The sequence below is a fragment of the Molossus molossus genome, unplaced genomic scaffold, assembly GCF_014108415.1.
Source record: "Molossus molossus isolate mMolMol1 unplaced genomic scaffold, mMolMol1.p scaffold_m16_p_13, whole genome shotgun sequence".
In the NCBI taxonomy this organism is placed as follows: domain Eukaryota; kingdom Metazoa; phylum Chordata; class Mammalia; order Chiroptera; family Molossidae; genus Molossus; species Molossus molossus.
The window spans coordinates 90,305,731-90,325,191 of NW_023425348.1; the positions used below are offsets into that span (position 1 = coordinate 90,305,731).

Here is a 19,461-nt window from a genome sequence, read left to right on the forward strand (position 1 = left end):
CTTTACCCTCCAGGGGCTGTGACCCTTCCCTTCCTGTCTGATCTCTCCCTCTCTCCATTTCCTATGCCACTCCCAGGGCTCTCCCAGATTCCTGGGGCTGACTCCTCTGACCATCCAGTCCCTTCCCATGGCCACCCACCTGGAGAAGAGTTAATGCAGATGGCCATGCTGGCCTGCAGCCTTCTCAGAGGCTGGGCTGCCTTGCACAGAGCCTCAGAGTGCAAGAGTTAGGTTCACATCCTGGTTCTGCCCAGTAGAGTGCAAGACATGGGCAAGTCACTTACCTACCCTGAGCCTCTTCAAGAGGGCTGTTTCTATTGGCCTCCACTGGTGGGGGGCTGAGAGCTCAGTGCTCTGTGCCCACATACCAGCCCTTGAGTTCCTGCCTGAACCCCCCTGGGGCTGGAGTCTGCAGCTATGGGCTATGGCTGCTCCTCATCCTTCCAACCTCAGGATGTGGCCTCCCCAGCCCCACCCTTTCTGGGGTCCCAGCTCCCCTCCACCAAAGTGCTCCATCAGACTGCAGCTAAGGTTGCTTTCATGCCTCCTTGAAGCAGAGGCCCTGGGGAGGGTCCTGTGGGCGGTGACCGCTCCCTTAATCGAGAGTAGAGGCAGGAAAAGCAGCCTTCCTTCCACCATTACTGCTTGCCGAGAAACCCTATTATCATTACCCAGGCTGGAAGAAAGTGTCCAAGGAGGAAGGAGCCCTCTAATGGGGGCAGCCCTAGCCCCAGGAGACACAGGGTGGGGGAAGAGGCTCAGGCCAGGAAAACGTCTCCCATCCTGTTTTTGAAGGAGCTGCTGTACAGTGCTTCCACAAGGTTCACCTGTCCAAGGCCTGGGGCCTGCAGCTCAGACCCCTAAGCTCAGGCCCTGGCTCCAGGCCCTGCTAGCCCTGGTACTGGCTGGCAGGCACCCTGCCCCAGAGCTGATCCATGCCCTTTCCTCCTTCCTCCCTGATGCCCTCCACAGCCTGCTAGCCATTCCTTAGATGTCCAGCTTGCTGTAGCCAGGGGTCATGGGGTAGCTATTTGCTTATTTCCTCCAACAATCTCCAGCTTCTGGACAAGGTGACTGAGGCACAGAGTCCTATGGGAGCAGAGGCCAATCTCCACTCTGCACATGTGGCTGTGCCCAATCGACATAGTGGTCCCTGGGTCTCTGAGGGGTACAGTTCTGCTGCTTTGCTGATAGATGAGGATGACAAGTCCTGTTCCCCTTTCTTTTTCTCCCCAAGGGCAAGAAGTGGAGGGATCACAAATTGGCCTTCAAGTCAGAGGGCTGAAAACCTCCTACAGAGCTGTGTGACCTTGGGCGAGTCCCTTCCCCTCTCTGGGCCTCAAGTGGAGAACAGTCACACCATACAAGGCCTTGGCCAAAGATAAGGAGATTTCTTAGGTTAGAGTTGGTGTTCAACATGGTTGGGATTTTGAGGAGGGCCAGTTCCAGGCAGGACTCCCCTTAGGGATATGAGAGCCTGGGGCAAAGAGTCCTGCAGGGCACACTCCTCCTTGGCTGACCCCTCCTCCCCCAGAACCAGCTCCGTCTCTTTCTGGGTTTCTAGGTGACTTGGCTGGCCCCTCTGGATGAGTTCTACTTTAAACTTGCTGCTGCCTCTGCCTCTGTATTGGGGGGGCTCCCACAGGGGCCCCGAGGCAGGAGCCCCCCCAGCCAAGCCCTGCGGGAGGGGCTGTAGCCCCATCCATCCCTGGAACACAGATTTCAGGGCACTTGCTGTGAGCCTGGCATTGCAGAGCCCCTCTGCAATCCTCCTGTTCCTGGACACCTCGGAGGCTTCTGACCCCTCTGGGCAAACGACGAGCTGTCCCCTTCGTAGTTTTTAGTAAGCAGTCTCCGGAGGACAGGTTCCAGGTTGGGTCACTGGGGTCTGCAGCACAAGGGGCTGTTCCTAGGCTCTCTCTGAAAGGCCAGTATGCTTGGGTCCTCAAAGGAGGTCTCTGAAGAGGGGTGCCTGCGGTGGGAGGCCCGATAACTGACTAAGTGCTCCCAGGGAGGGGGGACCACGCTGCTGCAGGAGGGGTTAAGGCAGTGAGGGCAGAGGGAGTGGGGTGGGAGTGGCTTTTCTGCACTCGGTTAAGTGCTGCAGGAGTGGGATGGGGACGCAGGGCTCTGCACCCCCTGGCACAAGTCTGGCCCTCCAGTGGCAACCCCATCTCCACCCCTCAGAAACCTTAGCGAGCTGACCCTGGCCTTCAGCAGCGCCTCTACACCCAGTCCCTCCAGCTGCACCCACAACGCCCCTGGTCCCAAGTGTCCTCGCCTCACACCGGGCTCATCCAAGCGAGCCCCCCAGGAAAGTGCCGGGGTTTCAGGTATGCCCCAGCCCCAATCCCCACACTGGCTGCAGTCGCCGCCCCAGCCGCCAGGGGGAGCCGACGCGAGGCGGGCGGGCCCAACGCGGTAAAAGGGGGCGGGGCCGCTGTGGCCCCGCCCCCGCCCCGCCCCGCCCGGGCCCCGCCGATTCTCTGGTCTGTCCTGGACAGACTGGCGGGCAGGCGGACGCTGACGAAGCGGGCCGCCCGGGAGCGCACGGAGGGAGCACCGGCGCCGTCGGTCCCCGTCGGGGCTCCGTGGGTCCCCGGCCTGCCCCGCGCCCGGCCATGGCGGGCGCCAGGCCCGGCGTCCACGCGCTGCAGCTGGAGCCGCCCACCGTGGTGGAGACCCTGCGGCGCGGGAGTAAGTTCATCAAATGGGACGAGGTAAGTGCGGAGACCCCTGCTCCGCCTAGATCCGGGGACTCCATCACTGAAGCTCGACCAGATGCCGAGGACCCCCATCCCAGCCTGGCCTGGCCATGGTCCCCCCCGCCTCGCCCATCCCAGACTGGCTGTGCTCTGGAAACTTGAGTCCCCAATCGTCCCTGTAATGAAGATTTTGCCCCCCCACCCCCTCACCCCAGTCCCTCAGCTGCGGAAAATTTGGCTTTACACTCCTTGGCCCGGAGACTTCGAACCCCAATAAATCCCGGCCCCCCTTTTCACTCGCCCTTCCTACCCCTCCTTGCCGATCTAATTCCGGTTCCTCCAACCCTCGTCTGGTCCCCAGACCCTTGCCCAGTACTGGACTCTTTGGTTCGAGGACTCTGACCCCCAATCTGGCCCAGGTGCACCTCCATTCTGGGTGGGTGCTGCTGGGACCCTACTCTTTCCAGTGACCTACTCTGAACAGTCTTCTCCATTCATCACTTTTTCACCCTATTTTGGTTGGCACCCCTTTGCCTTGCTTTGGATCCCAGCCCAGCTCCCACCTCGGGTGGTACCACCAAGTCACCCCCTGGTAGAGACTTTGCCCCCCAACTTCCTCCACTCCAGGGGAACTTTGGGCTCCACTCCTTAATATCAGACTTTGAACCCCAATAAATCCTAGCCCCCTTTTTACCCGCCTTGCCTCAGCCTTCACCTGCAACTCCGGCCCCAGTTCTGTGCCCCACCCTCATTTCACACCGCCCCCTCCTCTGGCCTCTGGGCCCCTCCTTCCCCAGGGGCGCCACCCGGCCTGCCTGAGCTTCCTTGCTGCTCCTACCCAGTCAGGCCAGAGGCCTGGAAGTCCCTGGGCTCCTTTCCGGCTGGGTGGGGCGGGTAGGCGTGGGAGCTGTGGGGAGGGGCCGGGGGCGTGGCCTCAGGCAGCAGGTGTGCCATAGAGGGTGCCTGGAAGCCCCAGGGGCCTGGGGAGACCCCTTCCCCCAGACGGCCTGAGGGGAAAAGTTTCCCTTTTTCCTTCCAGTGTGATAAACCCAAATAAGGAAGTGGGAACAGGGAGAGGGCCTTGGGGGTGGGGTGGGGGTTGCTGACAAGGACTTGGGGCCAGAGAGCAGGGGGCCTGGGCTTCCTTTGAAGGCCAAACCCCTGGTGAGGGGAAGAGAGAGGCACTGAGGGCATTACTACAGAACTCTCCCCTCCTCACACTATTTGGGTGTCCTGGGTCCCAGAGCAGGGTTGGGAATCCCAAAGAGGGGCTGAGGATGTTTGTTAGCACAGTGAGGTGAGGAGGCTCAAGCTTCCCCAAAGTTCCAGGGCCCCCGTCCTCTCTGCCCCCGGATCAACTTCCTGCCCTTTGTAAGCAAAGCCTGAGATGGGCGGGGCTGGTGTGGTCCCATCTTCCAGAAGAGGAAACTGAGTCTGGAGAGTGGAGACTAATCTCAGGCCCCACACGGATTGCAGCTGAGGCCTGAAGCTGAGAGCTGGGCAAGGGTCCTGGCTCCCTGCTTCCTAGGACGCAGGGCTCTGGAGCCGGACTGCCTGCTGCAAACCCTCCTCTTGACCTTTCACAAGCTTTGTAGCCTCTCTGGGCCTCAGTCTGCTCATTTGTGACATGGGAAGAATAATCGTGCACGCCACGCAGTGTTGTTAGGGCTAAGTGAGCGCCTGGATATTAAGTACTTAGAAATGGACCTGGCACACAGTAAGGACAATGTGAGGGAAGCTGTTGTATTGATGATCTGACTGCCAGACAGCAAGCAGCAGTTTTGGGGGGTGAAACCAAGGTGAAGTGGGGTCTCCTGCTGGGGCAGGAGAGTTCTAGCTGTGGCTACTTGGCCACTCAGGCCCTGGCCAAGTCTAAGTCCCTCTTTTTTTTTTTTTTTTATCCTTACCCGAGAACTTTTTTCCATTTTTTGTTCAGATAGAGCGGGAGGGAGGGAGGGAAAGAGGGAGGGGGGAGAGAGAGAGAGAGAGAGAGAGAGAGAGAGAGACATGAAAAGGACACATCGAGTGTCTGCCACCCGCACAACCCAACCAGGGCCGGGGACCAACTGCAACTGAGGTACGTGCCCTTAGCAGGAACCGAACCCGGGTCTCTCTGGACCACAGGCCGATGCTCTAACTGCTGAGCCAAACCGGCCAGGGCCTAAGTCCCTCTTGACCTCCCCGCTGGCTGCTGTCCTCAGTTGCCTGGGGTGGCCCTGGGAGTATGCCCAGAACCAGGCCCTTCTCAGAAAATGGGGCCAGCACACCCTTCCCTGCCCCCTGCAGGGCTGTTTGAGGGAGGACAGATTTCATTCTGCTTCTGAGGGCAGAGTAAATCCCCTGCTGGAGTTACTCAGGCCGTGCTCTGTAGGATGGGGTGAGCTGTGGGGTGCGGTGTGGGTAATGGACTTGAAGACAGACGTAAGGGGACGCTGGTTGTCATGGGGCCCCTAGGGCCACAGAAGAACTGTGAGGGTCAGATTTTTTTTTTTTTCCTAATGAGGGACAATTTTATTTATTTATTTTCTTGTTTATTGATTTTTAGAGAGAGAGGGAGGGAGAGGGAGAGAGAGATAGAAACATCGATGAGAGAGAACATGGATTGGCTGCCTCCTGCATGCCCCCCACTGGGGATTGGGCCCACAACCTGGGCATGTGCCCTGACCGGGAATTGAACCAGCGACCTCTTGGTGCATGGGTCGATGCTCAACTACTTAGCCACACCAGCCAGGCGAGGGTCAGATTTCTGAACCCTCTGCTTTCATCTCATAAATATTCCCAGTGGGGCTGAGGGGTGCTGCAAGCTTCAGGGATCTCTCAGACTTCTGGGGAAATCAAGCCCAAGATTGGGGTCCAGGGAGGCCTCCCCAGGCAGGTGGGTCAGATTTCCTGGGTAGAGAAGGAAGGAAAGGACATCTTAGCAAAGGAGCAATGATGCAGAAGCTGGAAGTGGGGAAAGGAGTTAGTGGTTCATGTAACAGTCTTAAGCGAGAGAGAGGTGATGCTGGGAGGGGTGTCAGAACCCCAGATGACACCCCCAAGACCTCTGCTTTGTCCTAAGGACTGTGGGGAGCCACAAAGGACCTTTGGGCTGGGTGAGGTTTTCTCTTTGCTCATTGTCAGAAACAGTGCCCTGGATGGCCACAGGGGGTCCAAGGACCAAGCCTGGGCTGCAGCCCTCACTCCTTGACCCCAGTTGTCCCATCCCATCCCCAGGAAGCCTCCAGTCAGAACCTGGTGACCTTGCGAGTGGACTCCAATGGCTTCTTCCTATACTGGACAGGACCCAACATGGTGAGGGCAGGTGCTGAGGCAGCTCACTCAGGTCTGCGGTCCCTGCCCCAGACCCCTACCTGCTGGCTGACCTTTCCCATGGCTTGCTGGACAGGAAGTGCTAAGGGCAGGGGCTGAGGCATGGGTGACAGCAGGGGGTGGCCACTCTTTGGCCTGGGTGGGGGACTTGGGGGCTCTGAGATCTCTCCCTGTGGCCTCTGAGACTCCCCCTGGCATCTGGTTTCACCAGGAGGTGGACACACTGGACATCAGTTCCATCAGGGACACGCGGACGGGTCGTTATGCCCGCCTGCCCAGGGTGAGTGTTGGAGCCCAGGAATAAGCATGGGAGTGAGGTGGTGGGGGATGGGGATACTGCTTCTCACCCTTGGCTCTCACCTACTCAGGACCCCAAGATCCGCGAGGTGCTGGGTTTTGGGGGGCCTGATGCCCGGCTAGAAGAGAAGCTGATGACAGTGGTGGCTGGGCCAGACCCAGTGAACACAACATTCTTGAACTTCATGGCCGTGCAGGATGACACAGCCAAGGTGTGCTGGGGCTGCAAGGTTGTCCAGGGGGGGTCTCACTTGTCACTTGCTGAGTCAGCCACCACTTAGTGAGAGCCTGTTGTATACTAGGCTGTTCTCTACCCCTAATTCTAACCGTCCTCTGACAAAGCAGTTAAGCACTTACTGTGTACCACACCCAGGTCTGGCCATGGGCTGTGGCTGGGCCAGCCCCTCTGGCCCTCACTCACCCTCTCCCTCTGCATCCTGACCCCTCAGGTCTGGGCTGAGGAGCTGTTCAAGCTGGCTATGAACATCTTGGCTCAGAACGCCTCCAGGAACACCTTCCTGCGCAAAGCGTGAGCCCCAGGCTTGCCTGGGGGGCATGGGGGTGCAGGTAGCCGTTCCCAGGACATAACCCTTCTGCCTGTCTCCCCAGATACACAAAACTGAAGCTGCAGGTAAACCAGGATGGACGGATCCCAGTTAAGAAGTAAGCATCTTTCCCCTCAGCACCTTCTCTCCTGCCCTGATCTTGGTGACCTTTGTCACCACTGACCTTGGCCCCTCCCACCTGTTCAGCATCCTGAAGATGTTCTCAGCAGACAAGAAGCGGGTAGAGACTGCACTGGAGTCCTGTGGCCTCAATTTTAACCGGGTGAGGGGGCTGGGGGCAGGGGCCAGGTGGGGGTAATAGTGGGCTCTTTTGGGGCTGGCTGCCCCTGGGTTCTCACCCCATACTCCTTGGCCCCCAGAGCGAGTCCATCCGGCCTGATGAGTTTTCCTTGGAAATCTTTGAACGGTTCCTGAACAAGTTGTGTCTTCGGCCGGACATTGACAAGATCCTGCTGGAGATGTGAGCAGGACTGGGCCTGCTCACCAGCCCCCAGGACTCCACAGCAACCTCTGCTCGGGGTTCCTCCCAGCCTAGGAGGGGGAGTGGTGCTCTTGGGGTCCCAGTGCGCGGGGCGATGGCAGAGCTCAGAGCCGCTTTTCCCACAGCCCTGTTGACGGTTCTCTGCTGACCCTTTGCTCGGGTTGCTTTCATTGGCCCATGCTGGGGACAAGAACCAACTGGCTTAAACTGTTGTGGACTTGCCTGAGCTCACACAGCGAGTCTGAAATTGGGTCCAGGATCTAGAGGCATGGATTGGCAGACCAAGCACTTGGTGGCTTCCACAGCCCTTGCTAGTGCCTGTGCCAGTGTCGAGTGGATGGGGAAACAGACGCAGAGAGGCAGTGATTTGCCCAGGTCCCAGTCAGTGGGTACCAACTCCCTCTGCCAGGGTGAGGGCTTGGGGCAGGGGCTGGTGAGGCTTCAGTGTGACTTGGCTTTCTGCACCTTCTAGAGGTGCCAAGGGTAAGCCATACCTGACGCTGGAGCAGCTCATGGACTTCATCAACCAGAAGCAACGGGACCCAAGACTCAATGAAGTGCTGTACCCACCGCTGGGGCCCTCCCAGACCCGGCTGCTCATTGAGAAGTATGAGCCCAACCAGCAGTTCCTGGAGCGAGGTGAGCCAGCTGGGGTGGGAGGGAGGGCAGGGACTGGGAGAGAGGGCCAGCTGACCCTGACCCTGTTGACCCTACCCGGCCCTCAGACCAGATGTCCATGGAGGGCTTCAGCCGCTACCTGGGCGGTGAGGAGAACGGCATCCTGCCCCTAGAGGCCCTGGATCTGAGTGCAGACATGACCCAGCCGCTGAGCGCCTACTTCATCAACTCCTCACACAACACCTATCTCACAGGTGAGCGAGCTGCCCTCCCCTGGCTGGAGGGAGGAGTGGCATCTGTGACCTTTGCCTTCTAGCCCGTACACTGCCTCCCTCCGTTTGGGGTGGCCAGTACTAGGTATGCAGGCAGGGAACAGACAGCCTGCCCTGGGGGACCATGGCTTCTCTGTGTGGGTGTGTCTCATGGGTGGTCTGGAAGGTTTCCTGGGGGAAGGGCTGAGGCCTTTATCAGCTGGCTTTGGGAAGGAATAGCCTGTGCAAAGGCCCAGAATAGACTGCTTGGTGTTTTTAAGAAGCAGAGAGGAGGCCGAGAAGAGGAGGCAGGGAAGCGGGCTGGGGTGGGGGCTGGGGCAGGTGAGGTGAGAGGGGGCTGAGAGGGAGGTAGGGTTAGACCCAACAGGGAAGGAATTTGGATGTATCCTACATGGTCAAGAAAGGCTTTTTGGAGGGTGTTGAGTTGGGGGAGGTGACGTGACCTGGTATGTTTTTAGAAGGATGACGCCAGGTGCTCTGCAGAGATTGGATGGGAAGCAGGGAGGGGCCCGCTGTCCTCAGGCAGGAGGTGACGGAGCTGTGTAGAGGGAGGAAAGGGAAGTGAGGGGCCATGAGGGTGTTGGGTGACTCCCTGGTGGGATGGGAGATGGTGGATATTTAGGTGAGAGAGAGTGATCCTGGTGAAGGAACCAACCCGTCAGCCAGCACTGGTAGATGCTGACTTTGACCAGCGTGCGCGGGTTCCAGGGGCTGGGTGGGATCTGGGCCCTGCTCTGAAGAGAGGGTGGCGGTCCACAGTGAATTAAGGCGTGATCAGGGGCTGCCGGACAGAGTGTACCAAGGCCCAGCTGGGCCTGGCTGCCAGGGGGCTGTCTGTCCCCAGCCTGGCCTGGTTCGGCAGGGCCTGGGGAGGAGGGGGAGGGGCTGCGGTGACAGAGCCTTGCCTCCAGCGGGACAGCTGGCTGGGACCTCGTCGGTGGAGATGTACCGCCAGGCGCTGCTGTGGGGCTGCCGCTGTGTGGAGCTGGATGTGTGGAAAGGGCGGCCGCCGGAGGAGGAGCCCTTTATCACCCACGGTTTCACCATGACCACGGAGGTGCCACTGCGGGATGTGCTGGAGGCCATCGCTGAGACCGCCTTCAAGACCTCGCCCTACCCGGTCATCCTCTCCTTCGAGAACCACGTGGACTCGTGAGTGGCTCCTGATCAACCCAGAGACACCTCCCACTGTGGCCTCTTGGACTGCTCCTGTGACCTCTGACCTCTAACATTGGCCCCACAGGGCAAAGCAGCAGGCCAAGATGGCCGAGTACTGTCGCTCTATCTTCGGGGATGCGCTACTCATTGACCCACTGGACAAGTACCCGGTACGGGGACTGGGAGCCGTGGGGGGCGTGGGGGGTGAGGGTGCCCCAGCAGGCCCTGACCTGTCTGTGCCCACCAGCTGGCCCCGGGCGTCCCCTTGCCCAGCCCCCAGGACCTGATGGGCCGCATCCTAGTGAAGAACAAGAAGCGGCACCGGCCCAGCACTGGCGTCCCCAGCAGCTCTGTGCGCAAGCGGCCGCTGGAGCAGAGTAACTCGGCGCTGAGCGAGAGCTCCGCCGCCACGGAACCCTCCTCGCCCCAGCTCGGTATGAGCCTGGCCAGACCCTCGACCCCATCCTGGCCGGAACCCCCCACTGAATTCAACCCTCCCTTCTGCTCCCATCCCCTCACCAAGCCCCTCCTCACCTCCTAGCCGAGGATGGGACCTCTGACCCCGGCCCCAGGCACTCACCGCACGGAACCGTCCAACTCCTGGCCCGTCAACCTCAGGCTCCCAGCAGCCCTCACTGCAGCTGGCTGTGCCTCTGAACTCTGACCTCTGCCTCAGTGAACCACATCCACACGCTTTGAGCGTGATCCTCAGACTTCTGACGCCTGTGACACCCACTCAGTCTGCCCTCTTGACCTCTGATTTTATTGAAGTCCTCCTTACCTCTGACCCCTGACTGACCCCTGACTTGGAATTTCACCATGTTGTCCTTCACCCTTACTGTCAAAGCTGCTGTACCCAAGTTCCTGCTTCTCATCCTTCTGAGCCCCCTACCTCCCTCCCTAATGTGATAACTCCAGACCCTGACCTTTGACCCCCTCTGCTTCACCACCACATCCAATTCCTGACCTCTGCCCTCTCCCCTCTCCCCAGCCACACTGTCCTGAGTCCCCTTTACTTCCCAACTGAGTCATCTCCACACACAATGGCACAACCGCTCCTGGCTGCTGAGTGTCTGTGTGTGTGCCCTGACCCCCGACCCCCTGTGACCCCATTCTCTGCAGGGTCCCCCAGCTCCGACAGCTGCCCCGGCCTGAGCAACGGGGAGGAGGCAGGCCTAGAGAAACCCAGCCTGGAGCCTCGGAAGTCTCTGGGTGAGGAGGGGCCACAGCGGGGCCCTGATCTTGGACCTGCTGACCGTGAGGAGGAGGAGGAGGAGGATGAAGAGGAGGAACAGTCAGACCCCAAAAAGCCGACCACAGATGAGGTCTGGCCTGCCGGTGGGAAGCAGGAGAGCACTGGCTGAGCGCTGACTGTGCCGGGCACAGCACTGGGGGCTGGCTTTGGCCCTGGCCAGACATTCCCTGCTCTCCTGGAGTTTGGTGGGGGAGGGGAGGGCGTGTGGAGAGGGGAGGTGTCTTAGATAAACAAGCATGGACGCAAGTGTGAAATTATGCTCCTGGCGTGGACCGGGGAGGGGAGGAACGGGAGTCCAAGCTGGCGGGAGGTTAGGCGAGCAGATTTGGGGAAGAAGGCAGTTGAAGTAGGGCCCGAGTGTCCAGGAGGCCCCTGCAGACAAGGACAGTGTTGAGTTCTCAGGAGTGGAGGTGACAGACAAGTCAACCATGTGGTCGGATTTGGGAGCGGCCCAGAGTGGGGAAGGGTGGACGGGCTGCTGAGCTCAGAGTGCAGGAGTTGAGTTTGAGCCTTGTGAGCCCCCAAGAGGAGATGGCAAGGTGGTGGTTGGAAACACTGGCTGGGGAGGAGAAGCCCAGGGCCTGTCTGCATGTGGGTGTTTGAACCCCTGGAACTGAGTGAGAAGTTCCAGCTTCCATAATTGGGGAGGCAGGAGGCAGACCAGGAGGATGAGATTCAGGAAGACTTCGGGGCAGTTGGGCTAGGCCCCAGGAAGACTTCGGGGCAGTTGGGCCCACGGAGGGGTTGGTGCCCTGGCTGAGGCTCCTGGGTGGGAAGAGGGTCAGAGCCTCCTTCATGGTGCAGGGCAGGTGAGGGAACTTTCAGCTGGTGGCTGGGGGACATGACACTGCTGAACCTGCGTTTGGGGGTCACAGGGTACTGCTAGCAGTGAGGTCAATGCTACTGAGGAAATGTCAACACTCGTCAACTACATCGAGCCTGTCAAGTTCAAGTCCTTTGAGGCTGCTCGAAGTAAGTGGGGTGGGAGATGGTCGAAGTGGGATCCAGCTTGGCCCTGCCAGGCCTGACCCCCTCCCGTTACCCATCCCCAGAGAGGAACAAGTGCTTCGAGATGTCATCCTTCGTGGAGACCAAGGCCATGGAACAGCTGACCAAGAGCCCTATGGAGTTTGTGGAGTATCCTTTGGTGGCATTGGGGCCATTGCGCCAGGCTGAGGGCACTCAGAGGCTGGCTCAGATTCTCTGAGCCTGCTGTGCCACCCGCACAGGGTTCTGATGCTCCAGCAGTCCCGTCTGGGTTTGGGGGGAGTCTGGGAGACTGCTCAGGGGCTAGGCTGAGAAGTGGAGGCCCAAGGGGGCACCTTGAGCCCAGGCCGGGAGGTGGGTTCACAGGAGCCAGGGCGGGGCCCACAGCACTGGGCTGGAGGCCGGAGGTGGGCGAGTGCACAGCATGGCCCTTAACTGCCCACCTCAGATACAACAAGCAGCAGCTCAGCCGCATCTACCCCAAGGGCACCCGTGTGGACTCATCGAACTACATGCCCCAGCTCTTCTGGAATGTGGGCTGCCAGCTCGTGGCACTCAACTTTCAGACCCTGGGTACGCACTGGCCCACCTTGACCCTTGATCTCTGCCCCATGATCCTGCTAATTTTGTCTGAACGGACCTCTGACTAATCCCAGATTCCCAAACAGAACTAAGATCTTGGCTAACCTCAACTCCTGACCCTGGTGGACCCTAGATCCTTCCCTCTGTCTGATCTTTCCTAATTGTGGGCCCGGAAACCATTTGCTCTGACCCTAATGATCACTGATCCCCTTCTGCATGACACTGTCCTTCCTGACTCTTGACCCCTGACCTGCTGACCCTCCCCCTCCCTGTGTCGCCCCCAGATGTGGCGATGCAGCTCAACGCAGGCGTGTTCGAGTACAATGGGCGCAGTGGCTACCTGCTCAAGCCTGAGTTCATGAGGCGGCCAGACAAGTCTTTTGACCCCTTCACCGAGGTCATCGTGGACGGCATCGTGGCCAATGCCTTGCGGGTCAAGGTGGAACCAGGGAGGGCTCGGGCCAGGGTGTCCTGGGGTTGGGACTCCCAGCAGCTGCCTCACCCTCCTGGCTCCCCCAGGTGATCTCCGGACAGTTCCTGTCCGACAGGAAGGTGAGCATCTACGTGGAGGTGGATATGTTCGGCCTCCCCGTCGACACGCGTCGCAAGTTCCGAACTCGGACCTCTCAGGGGAACTCTTTCAACCCCGTGTGGGATGAGGAGCCCTTTGACTTCCCCAAGGTGAGCCTGGCACCCGCCCAGACCTGCTGGGCTCTCCTGGGGGGAGGGGACAGGAACCAGGTGCACTGGTGGCAGTCAGGGGTGGAAGGTGGGGAAGGTCTTGCATGTCCCAGGGTCAGGCTTGGGCTCCCTGTCCTCTGCGGTGAGTGAAGAGGACAGGAAGGTGAGATAGCAGGAGGTCTCACGGCCTCCCAAGAGGAGTGGGCACAGCTTGCCCCATCTTCTGGGCAGAAGGACTTGCCCGAGATCAGCCACAGGCTCACACCTGCTCCTCCCGGCCTCCCAAATGGACTGAACTCAGTGTCCAGCGGGGGTGGGGTACGGCCTCCATCCCAGACTCCTGGCTTACTCTACAGGTCCTAAGCTGGTGATCACCAGACCTGACCTGTCCCCCCCTAGTGGTGCTGGGAGTGGTGGGTCAGCCTGTTCTCTTGGCTCAGGATTCTGATGGCTGCTGACTGTCCATCTGGCCTTGCCATGGAGGTGTGGGTGTACCACTGACTTGGTATTGATGGTGACTGATGGTTAGTCATTGGGGCAGCTCGTCTGAGGATCCCCTCTGAGTGTTGGCCTTGGTGGCTGTGGTCAGCTGTGGCTGACTGTTGGCCATGGATCAGCTCCGTGGCTTAGCACCAGTCTGGGCCCTCAGGTGGTGCTGCCCACTCTGGCTTCGCTGCGCATCGCGGCCTTTGAGGAGGGTGGCAAATTCGTGGGGCACCGGATCCTGCCTGTCTCTGCCATCCGCTCAGGTGAGGCCATTTGGGCTCTGGGCAGCCCTGGGGGCAGTGTGTGTGGGGACCTATTGGGGCCCATTCACCTTGCCCTCCCACCCCCCAGGATACCACTACATCTGCCTAAGAAACGAGGCCAACCAGCCACTGTGCCTGCCGGCCCTGCTCATCTACACGGAGGCCTCCGACTACATCCCTGACGACCACCAGGGTGAGCTGCAGGGGCCGGCCAGATGGTGTGGGGGACAAGGGCGCCCCCTGGGTCTGAGAATGGCTGGGCTGAGTGGCCCCAATTGACGGTGGGTTCTGCAGTTCCTCCATGAGACCAGAGCTGGTGGGAGGGGGTGGCCCTGGGGTTCTGACTCTAAGATCCTTTGCCTCTGCCCCTACGCAGACTACGCAGAGGCCCTGATCAATCCGATTAAGCACGTCAGCCTGATGGACCAGAGGGCCAAGCAGCTGGCTGCCCTCATTGGCGAGAGGGAGGTGAGCCAGGGCAGGCTAGGGGTAGGAGGGAGGCAACTGGGCTCAGACTCTGGACCGTGGGGTCTGCTGGGGTGGGGTGGGTGGTGGTTGTGGTGAAGGCTGAACTGGGCCGGCCCCGGGGGAGAGGCACCTACAGCCTTCCCTGCTCTCCTCCGCTGGTGCCAACCCCTTCCACTGGCACCCCACTCCCAGCGGGTGACCTGGCTCCTTTCCCAAGAGGGAGCGGGACTGTTCATCGCCCGACAGCAACGTCAGTGTTATTTACCCATCCCCTTCCCTCTACCTGGAAGGCCTGGTCCCCTTTCTGAATTCTTCTCTCACCCAAACCAGAAAATAAAGCCAAGTGAATGCTGAGCAGCAGCTCACGCCGGGCCAGGTGTGAGCTCTTTTCACCAACTTGGCTCATAACCCTCCTGCCTCCTGAGCTTGCCGTCCCCAGGGAAGAGATGGAGACACTGAGGCTCTGGGTCAAAAAGCCCTGGCCTGGGCCTCCGAGCCTTGGCCTTTCCGCCAAGCTGCACAGCGTGGGGCTGCTCCGTCAGCTCGGTGGCCCTGGGGTGCGCTCCGCAGCTTAAGGAGGTGGAAGCCAACCCTTCTGCATGGGAGAGGCCTTCGGGACAAACCCGGGCCAGATTCCTCCAGCTGCACGCAGGGTCAGAGCTGGGCTGCGGGGTTCTGCCGCTTCACCAGGGCAGTCAGAAGTCACAGAAGCTTTTAAAATGGGTCCTATGAGCCATGAAATGTCAGAGGCTTCTGTGGGGAGCGGTCAGGAGCAGAAGCTCGCCCGCACAGCTCGATCCAGCCCCATGGGGCCTGCAGCAGGCAGGGGAGAGGCAGCTTCTTGAAGCTGTTAGCCAGAGGCTGGTGCCCACTCTGCACTCACTTCCTTCGTTGATTTAATCAGAAGCTAAGCAGCTAGGAAGATGAGCTGCTGCGGGCAAGGGTGGAGGGGGACTTGGAGACATAAGGAGACTTGGGGCTGGGCCAAGGCTTTCCAGAACAGTCTGGGAGTTCCTGAGTACATGCAGTGGGGCCCAGCATCCTAGAGACACCATCTCACATGACCTTCCCCAACCCATGTAAAAAGGGGCTTAGACATGCTTGTCTTACATGTCTTGATTCTCGTGTAGTTGTCTTAACAGCTGTATGTTACAGAGGAGGAATCCAGGGCCAGCCGGGCAGGGGCAGGCAGACCAGGGGCAGTGGGCAGCCCCAGGAGGTTGTGAAGGGCATGGAGAGAACAGCGTTTCTGGAAAGAGCATTCTGCTTTCTCCCCACAGGCTCAGGCTGGCCCGGAGACATGCCAGGAGACCCAGTGTCAGCAGCAGGGCTCCCAGCTGACCCCAAACCCCACACCCAGCCCACTAGACACCTCTCCCCGCCGGCCCCCAGGCCCTGTCACCTCCCCCACCAGCCCTTCCCTTAGCAGCCCAGGTAAGGGGCAGCCTGAGTCTGGGGTGGCCTGAGGGGAGCAGCCCCACTGTCCTCTCTCGCTTCTCACCGTGCGGCCTCTGCTCTCCAGGTCAGCGGGATGATCTCATTGCCAGTATCCTGTCAGGTAGGGGCTGGCCTTAGGGTGCTGGGACTGTCCAAGGAGGTGGGCCCTGTTCTGGGGTGGAGCTACCCAAGGAGGCAGGACCACTCCTGGAGGGTGTGCGGGGCTCCTGTAGGGTTGACCTGGCCCCAGCCCAGCCAGCCTTTGCTCTGCTGCTCACAGAGGTGGTTGTGGCCCCGTTGGACGAGCTTCGAGGCCACAAGGCTCTGGTGAAGCTCCGGAGCCGGCAAGAGCGGGACCTGAGGGAGCTGCACAAGAAGCATCAGCGCAAGGCATTTGCTCTCACTCGCCGGTTACTGGACAGCTTGGCTCAGGCCCAGGCGGAGAACAGGTGCCGGCATCGGCCAGGAGTCCTGTGAGTGTCCGGTCCGCCTGTGGGCGGTGGGGTGCACGAGAGTTTCTCCTGCACTAGCTGGGCTCGGAAGATGGCCGAGGGCTTCTCCTTGACCCCCAGGAGGGTTTGGTGCAACGAAGAGAGGAGGCTTCCCTTGCTCAGTTCCACCCTGTTCCCACATGGGAGCAATAGTACCTCACTGGAGGATACCCCTGAGGAGCATGTTTTGAGAGACTTGCCCCAGGCTCCCATTATTTGGGTGAAGGGAATGGGCCCCTCACTGGCATAATAAACCCTGCCCCGGGGCTGGTACCCCTCACGGCTGGCTGGGGTATGCCATGCCACCCTCCGCCCTCCCAGCCCAAGTTCATGTGATGACTGAGCATCACCCAGCGGCGTTCTTCACACAGAGGCAGGGAGGATGAGAGGGAGGAGGAGGAGGAGATGAAGCGGTATCGAGAGTTCCAGAAGCGACAGGTGCAGAGTCTGCTGGAGCTGCGGGAGGCCCAGGCGGATGCCGAAGCGGAGCGGAGGATGGAGCACCTGAGACAGGTGAGGGGTTCGTGGTGGTAAGCGAGTGCCTGCTTCTTGGACGCACATGTCATCAGCCTGTCTCACCTGTGTCCACAGGCTCTGCAGCGGCTCAGGGAGATTGTCCTGGATGCTCACACGACTCAGGTCAAGAGGCTGAAGGAGATGAACGACAGGTGAAGGCAGAGGACCTTGTGTGGGTGGGGCAGCGTACTCCCTGGTGCCAGGATGAGGGCAGAGCCCCAGTCCTGCCACTGAGCCTCCCCTCCCCCACTGGCTCCTCCAGGGAGAAGAAGGAGCTGCAGAAGATCCTGGATAGGAAACGCCACAATAGTATCTCGGAGGCCAAGACAAGGGAGAAACATAAGAAGGAGGCGTAAGGGCATCGAGGCCGGGAGCCACTGGGTGCGGGGCAGGCAGGGCTGGGTGCCTGGCACTGAACACATCCTGCCTTGCTCCTGTACAGGGAACTGACAGAGATTAACCGTCGCCATATCACTGAGTCGGTCAACTCTATCCGTCGGGTAAGGCTCAGCTGCTGCTCTAGCCCACCCCTCTTCCTTCAGTCATCAGAAACCCATCTCCTTGGGGCAGTGCCCAAGAGGGGTTTTGAGAACCTTTGCCTCTGGACCTCACAGCCCCTCAAGCCTGCACCATCTCCAAAGCCAACTGTCTAGAACAGTGCTCCATTGCTTTGGAGTCTGGGCCTAGAGCATTTGCCATAAGGATTGGTGTCTCAGAACCCAGGCCACACAACCCTAGGAGCCTGGCCCCTCCCTTAGAGACCCTCAGCTGAGCTCTTGTCCCCCCACTGACAGCTGGAGGAGGCCCAGAAGCAGCGGCATGAACGCCTCATGGCTGGGCAGCAGCAGGTCCTACAGCAGCTGGTGGAAGAGGAACCCAAGGTGAGTCCTTGGTGAGGTGGGCACTTGGATGGCAGGCAGCATGCTAGGTGGCCTGTCCTGTGAGTCTCCTCCTCCTCCCACAGCTGCTGGCTCAGCTAGCCCAGGAATGTCAGGAGCAGCGGGCCAGGCTGCCCCAGGAGATCCGCCGGAGCCTGCTGGGCGAGACGCCGGAGGGGCTGGGGGACGGACATCTGGTGGCCTGTGCCAGCAATGGTCATGCGCCTGGGAGCAGTGGGCACCTATCCGGCGCTGACTCGGAGAGCCAAGAGGAGAATACGAAGCTCTGAACTGGCTGAGCAAGAGGTGGCCACAGGGCCAGGGTGGGCACTGGGAGGAGGGCCGGAAGCTAAGACACTAATGCCTTTTTAAAAAAACTTTTTATCTTTAGAAATTTTATTTTTTTAAACTGAGGCGAGCACCCCACACTAACTTCCTTCCTTCACCCTCTTGGGGCCCCATTAGTCCCTAGCCCCTCCTTCCTGCCCTTAGTCCTAGAGAAGGTACTGGGTCACTTGGGGCCAAAAGAGCTTGGGTAGGACCCTCGCCCCCCATGACACCCACACCCCAGAGTGGGAATTATCTCCCCCACTTCCCTTGGGAACACCGTGTGGAGACCTAGAGCTCTGGGAAGTAGGGGTCACATTCTTTCTCTATTCTCTGGGGACTTTTTTTACATGAATAAAAGTGGATTTCAGGGACCCTGTGTGCAGCGTGGTTTGGGCTGGGGCAGTGCTAGAGAGGACCCTGAGTCCTGGGCCACTTCTCCTGGGGGCCTGTTTTCTGATCTATAAAATGGGCTTGTGGGCACTGTGGGCTTGAGGTCAGGCCCTAGTGACGGGTTGCTGGGTTTGAATCTGAGACCTCCTGGCTCGGGGCCTGCAGACCTTCCCAATAACCTGACACCAGAGGCCCTGTGGCCTCCCTTTGGCTTTTTTGCCTTTGTGCCCTCTGTTCCTGGACCTTTTCTCCCTTCTAAGCTCTTGTCCTCTCTTCATGGAGGCTCAGGCCTTGGCTTCAGGAAGCCTTCCCTGCCCCCCTTCCCTTTGCCTGATATGACCCAAGGGCCCAGCATCTTCCCCTGAGGCTGTTCTGGGCTCCATGCAGGCAGTTGGCTGTGTTGGGAGATGGACTAGGGGTGGAACTGGGCAGCTCTGGACCTGTCCAACATTGGAGGAGCTGGGCAGCGATAGGTGGAAGTGGGTGGGCCTGGCAGTGACCCTTGGGAGATGGGAAGCTGGCAGTCACAGACACGGGCTGGGAGACCCAGCACCCCCTCATCCCTGTGAGGGAGATGTTATGCCTGTTTTACAGATGAGGAAACTGAGGCCCAGAAAGAAGTCACGTGTGCCAGGCCAACTCAAGACATCCTGACCTGGAGGCAGGGCAGGTCTGAATCCTCTATGGCAGATGGTCTACAGTGAGCCTGGAGGACCTGCTCCATGCCTCCCCTTCCTGTCTCGGGACAGCGTGGACTGGCAGAGACCGGGCAGCAAGGGTGCGGCTGGGCTCTGCAGCAGGGTCAGGCTGGCACTCCTTCAAGGCCTCTCCCAGCTTCCTGGCGGAGCTTCCCAGGCTGACTGCCTCCCTCCTACAGAGGAAGGCAGCCTCTTATCTGGGCTTATCTCCTGCCAATTGAGTGTTTTCTTCGTTTGTTTTTGCTGCAGCCTCGGGCAAACAGGTGGGGTGGGGAGGCCAGAGAAACAGGACTTCCAGAGTAGGGCTCTCCTAGGGCAGGGGACCTCTACTCTGAGCCCGGGGCCCTCAGAGTCAATACCATTGCCCAGGCCTTCCCTGCTTCTGCGGTCAGTCCTTGTCCTATCCCCAAATATGCCCACTGCATTGTGTGTCCAGGCCCCTCAGCAGCCAACCCTTATCTTTTTGGCTTGCCTTCACTTACAGAAACACTACAGGTCAGTCCGTGGTCCTCCAAGACCAGGCTAAATTCCAAACTCCTGAGTTTGACATATGAGCCCCCAGAAGTCTGGCCTCTGCGGCCGCCCCATCC

General features: G+C 59.8%; 1 protein-coding gene across 2 annotated transcripts; it reads left to right on the forward strand.

Annotated features, from left to right (window-relative positions):
- Window positions 1–2,621: 2,621 nt before the first annotated feature.
- PLCB3 (phospholipase C beta 3) lies at window positions 2,622–18,809 on the forward strand. 2 transcript variants are annotated; one of them, XM_036259141.1, is made up of 32 exons: window positions 2,622–2,720; window positions 5,922–5,999; window positions 6,229–6,297; window positions 6,386–6,526; window positions 6,764–6,843; window positions 6,924–6,977; window positions 7,067–7,142; window positions 7,240–7,340; window positions 7,834–8,000; window positions 8,087–8,233; window positions 9,163–9,403; window positions 9,495–9,579; window positions 9,657–9,843; window positions 10,532–10,734; window positions 11,540–11,636; window positions 11,717–11,801; window positions 12,100–12,224; window positions 12,518–12,672; window positions 12,753–12,914; window positions 13,564–13,663; window positions 13,752–13,856; window positions 14,040–14,131; window positions 15,412–15,565; window positions 15,654–15,689; window positions 15,849–16,041; window positions 16,431–16,572; window positions 16,651–16,727; window positions 16,838–16,927; window positions 17,018–17,075; window positions 17,370–17,456; window positions 17,540–17,759; window positions 18,768–18,809. In XM_036259141.1, the coding sequence occupies exons 1-31, from the start codon at window positions 2,622–2,624 to the stop codon at window positions 17,741–17,743; spliced, it is 3,690 nt and encodes a 1,229-aa protein (XP_036115034.1). In that variant the 3' UTR covers window positions 17,744–17,759; window positions 18,768–18,809. The 2 variants fall into 2 exon arrangements, with proteins under 2 accessions (XP_036115034.1, XP_036115033.1); XM_036259140.1 differs by lacking the exon at window positions 18,768–18,809 and having other exon boundaries at window positions 17,540–18,145.
- The last annotated feature ends 652 nt before the right edge of the window (window positions 18,810–19,461 follow it).

Excerpts from the sequence above, each read along its gene's own strand:
- PLCB3 (XM_036259141.1), top strand. The coding sequence starts at position 2,622 with ATGGCGGGCGCCAGGCCCGGCGTCCACGCGCTGCAGCTGGAGCCGCCC. Across the intron at positions 8,234-9,162 it reads ACACAACACCTATCTCACAG|CGGGACAGCTGGCTGGGACC; the intron begins GTGAGCGAGCTG and ends CCTTGCCTCCAG. Across the intron at positions 16,728-16,837 it reads CTGAAGGAGATGAACGACAG|GGAGAAGAAGGAGCTGCAGA; the intron begins GTGAAGGCAGAG and ends TGGCTCCTCCAG.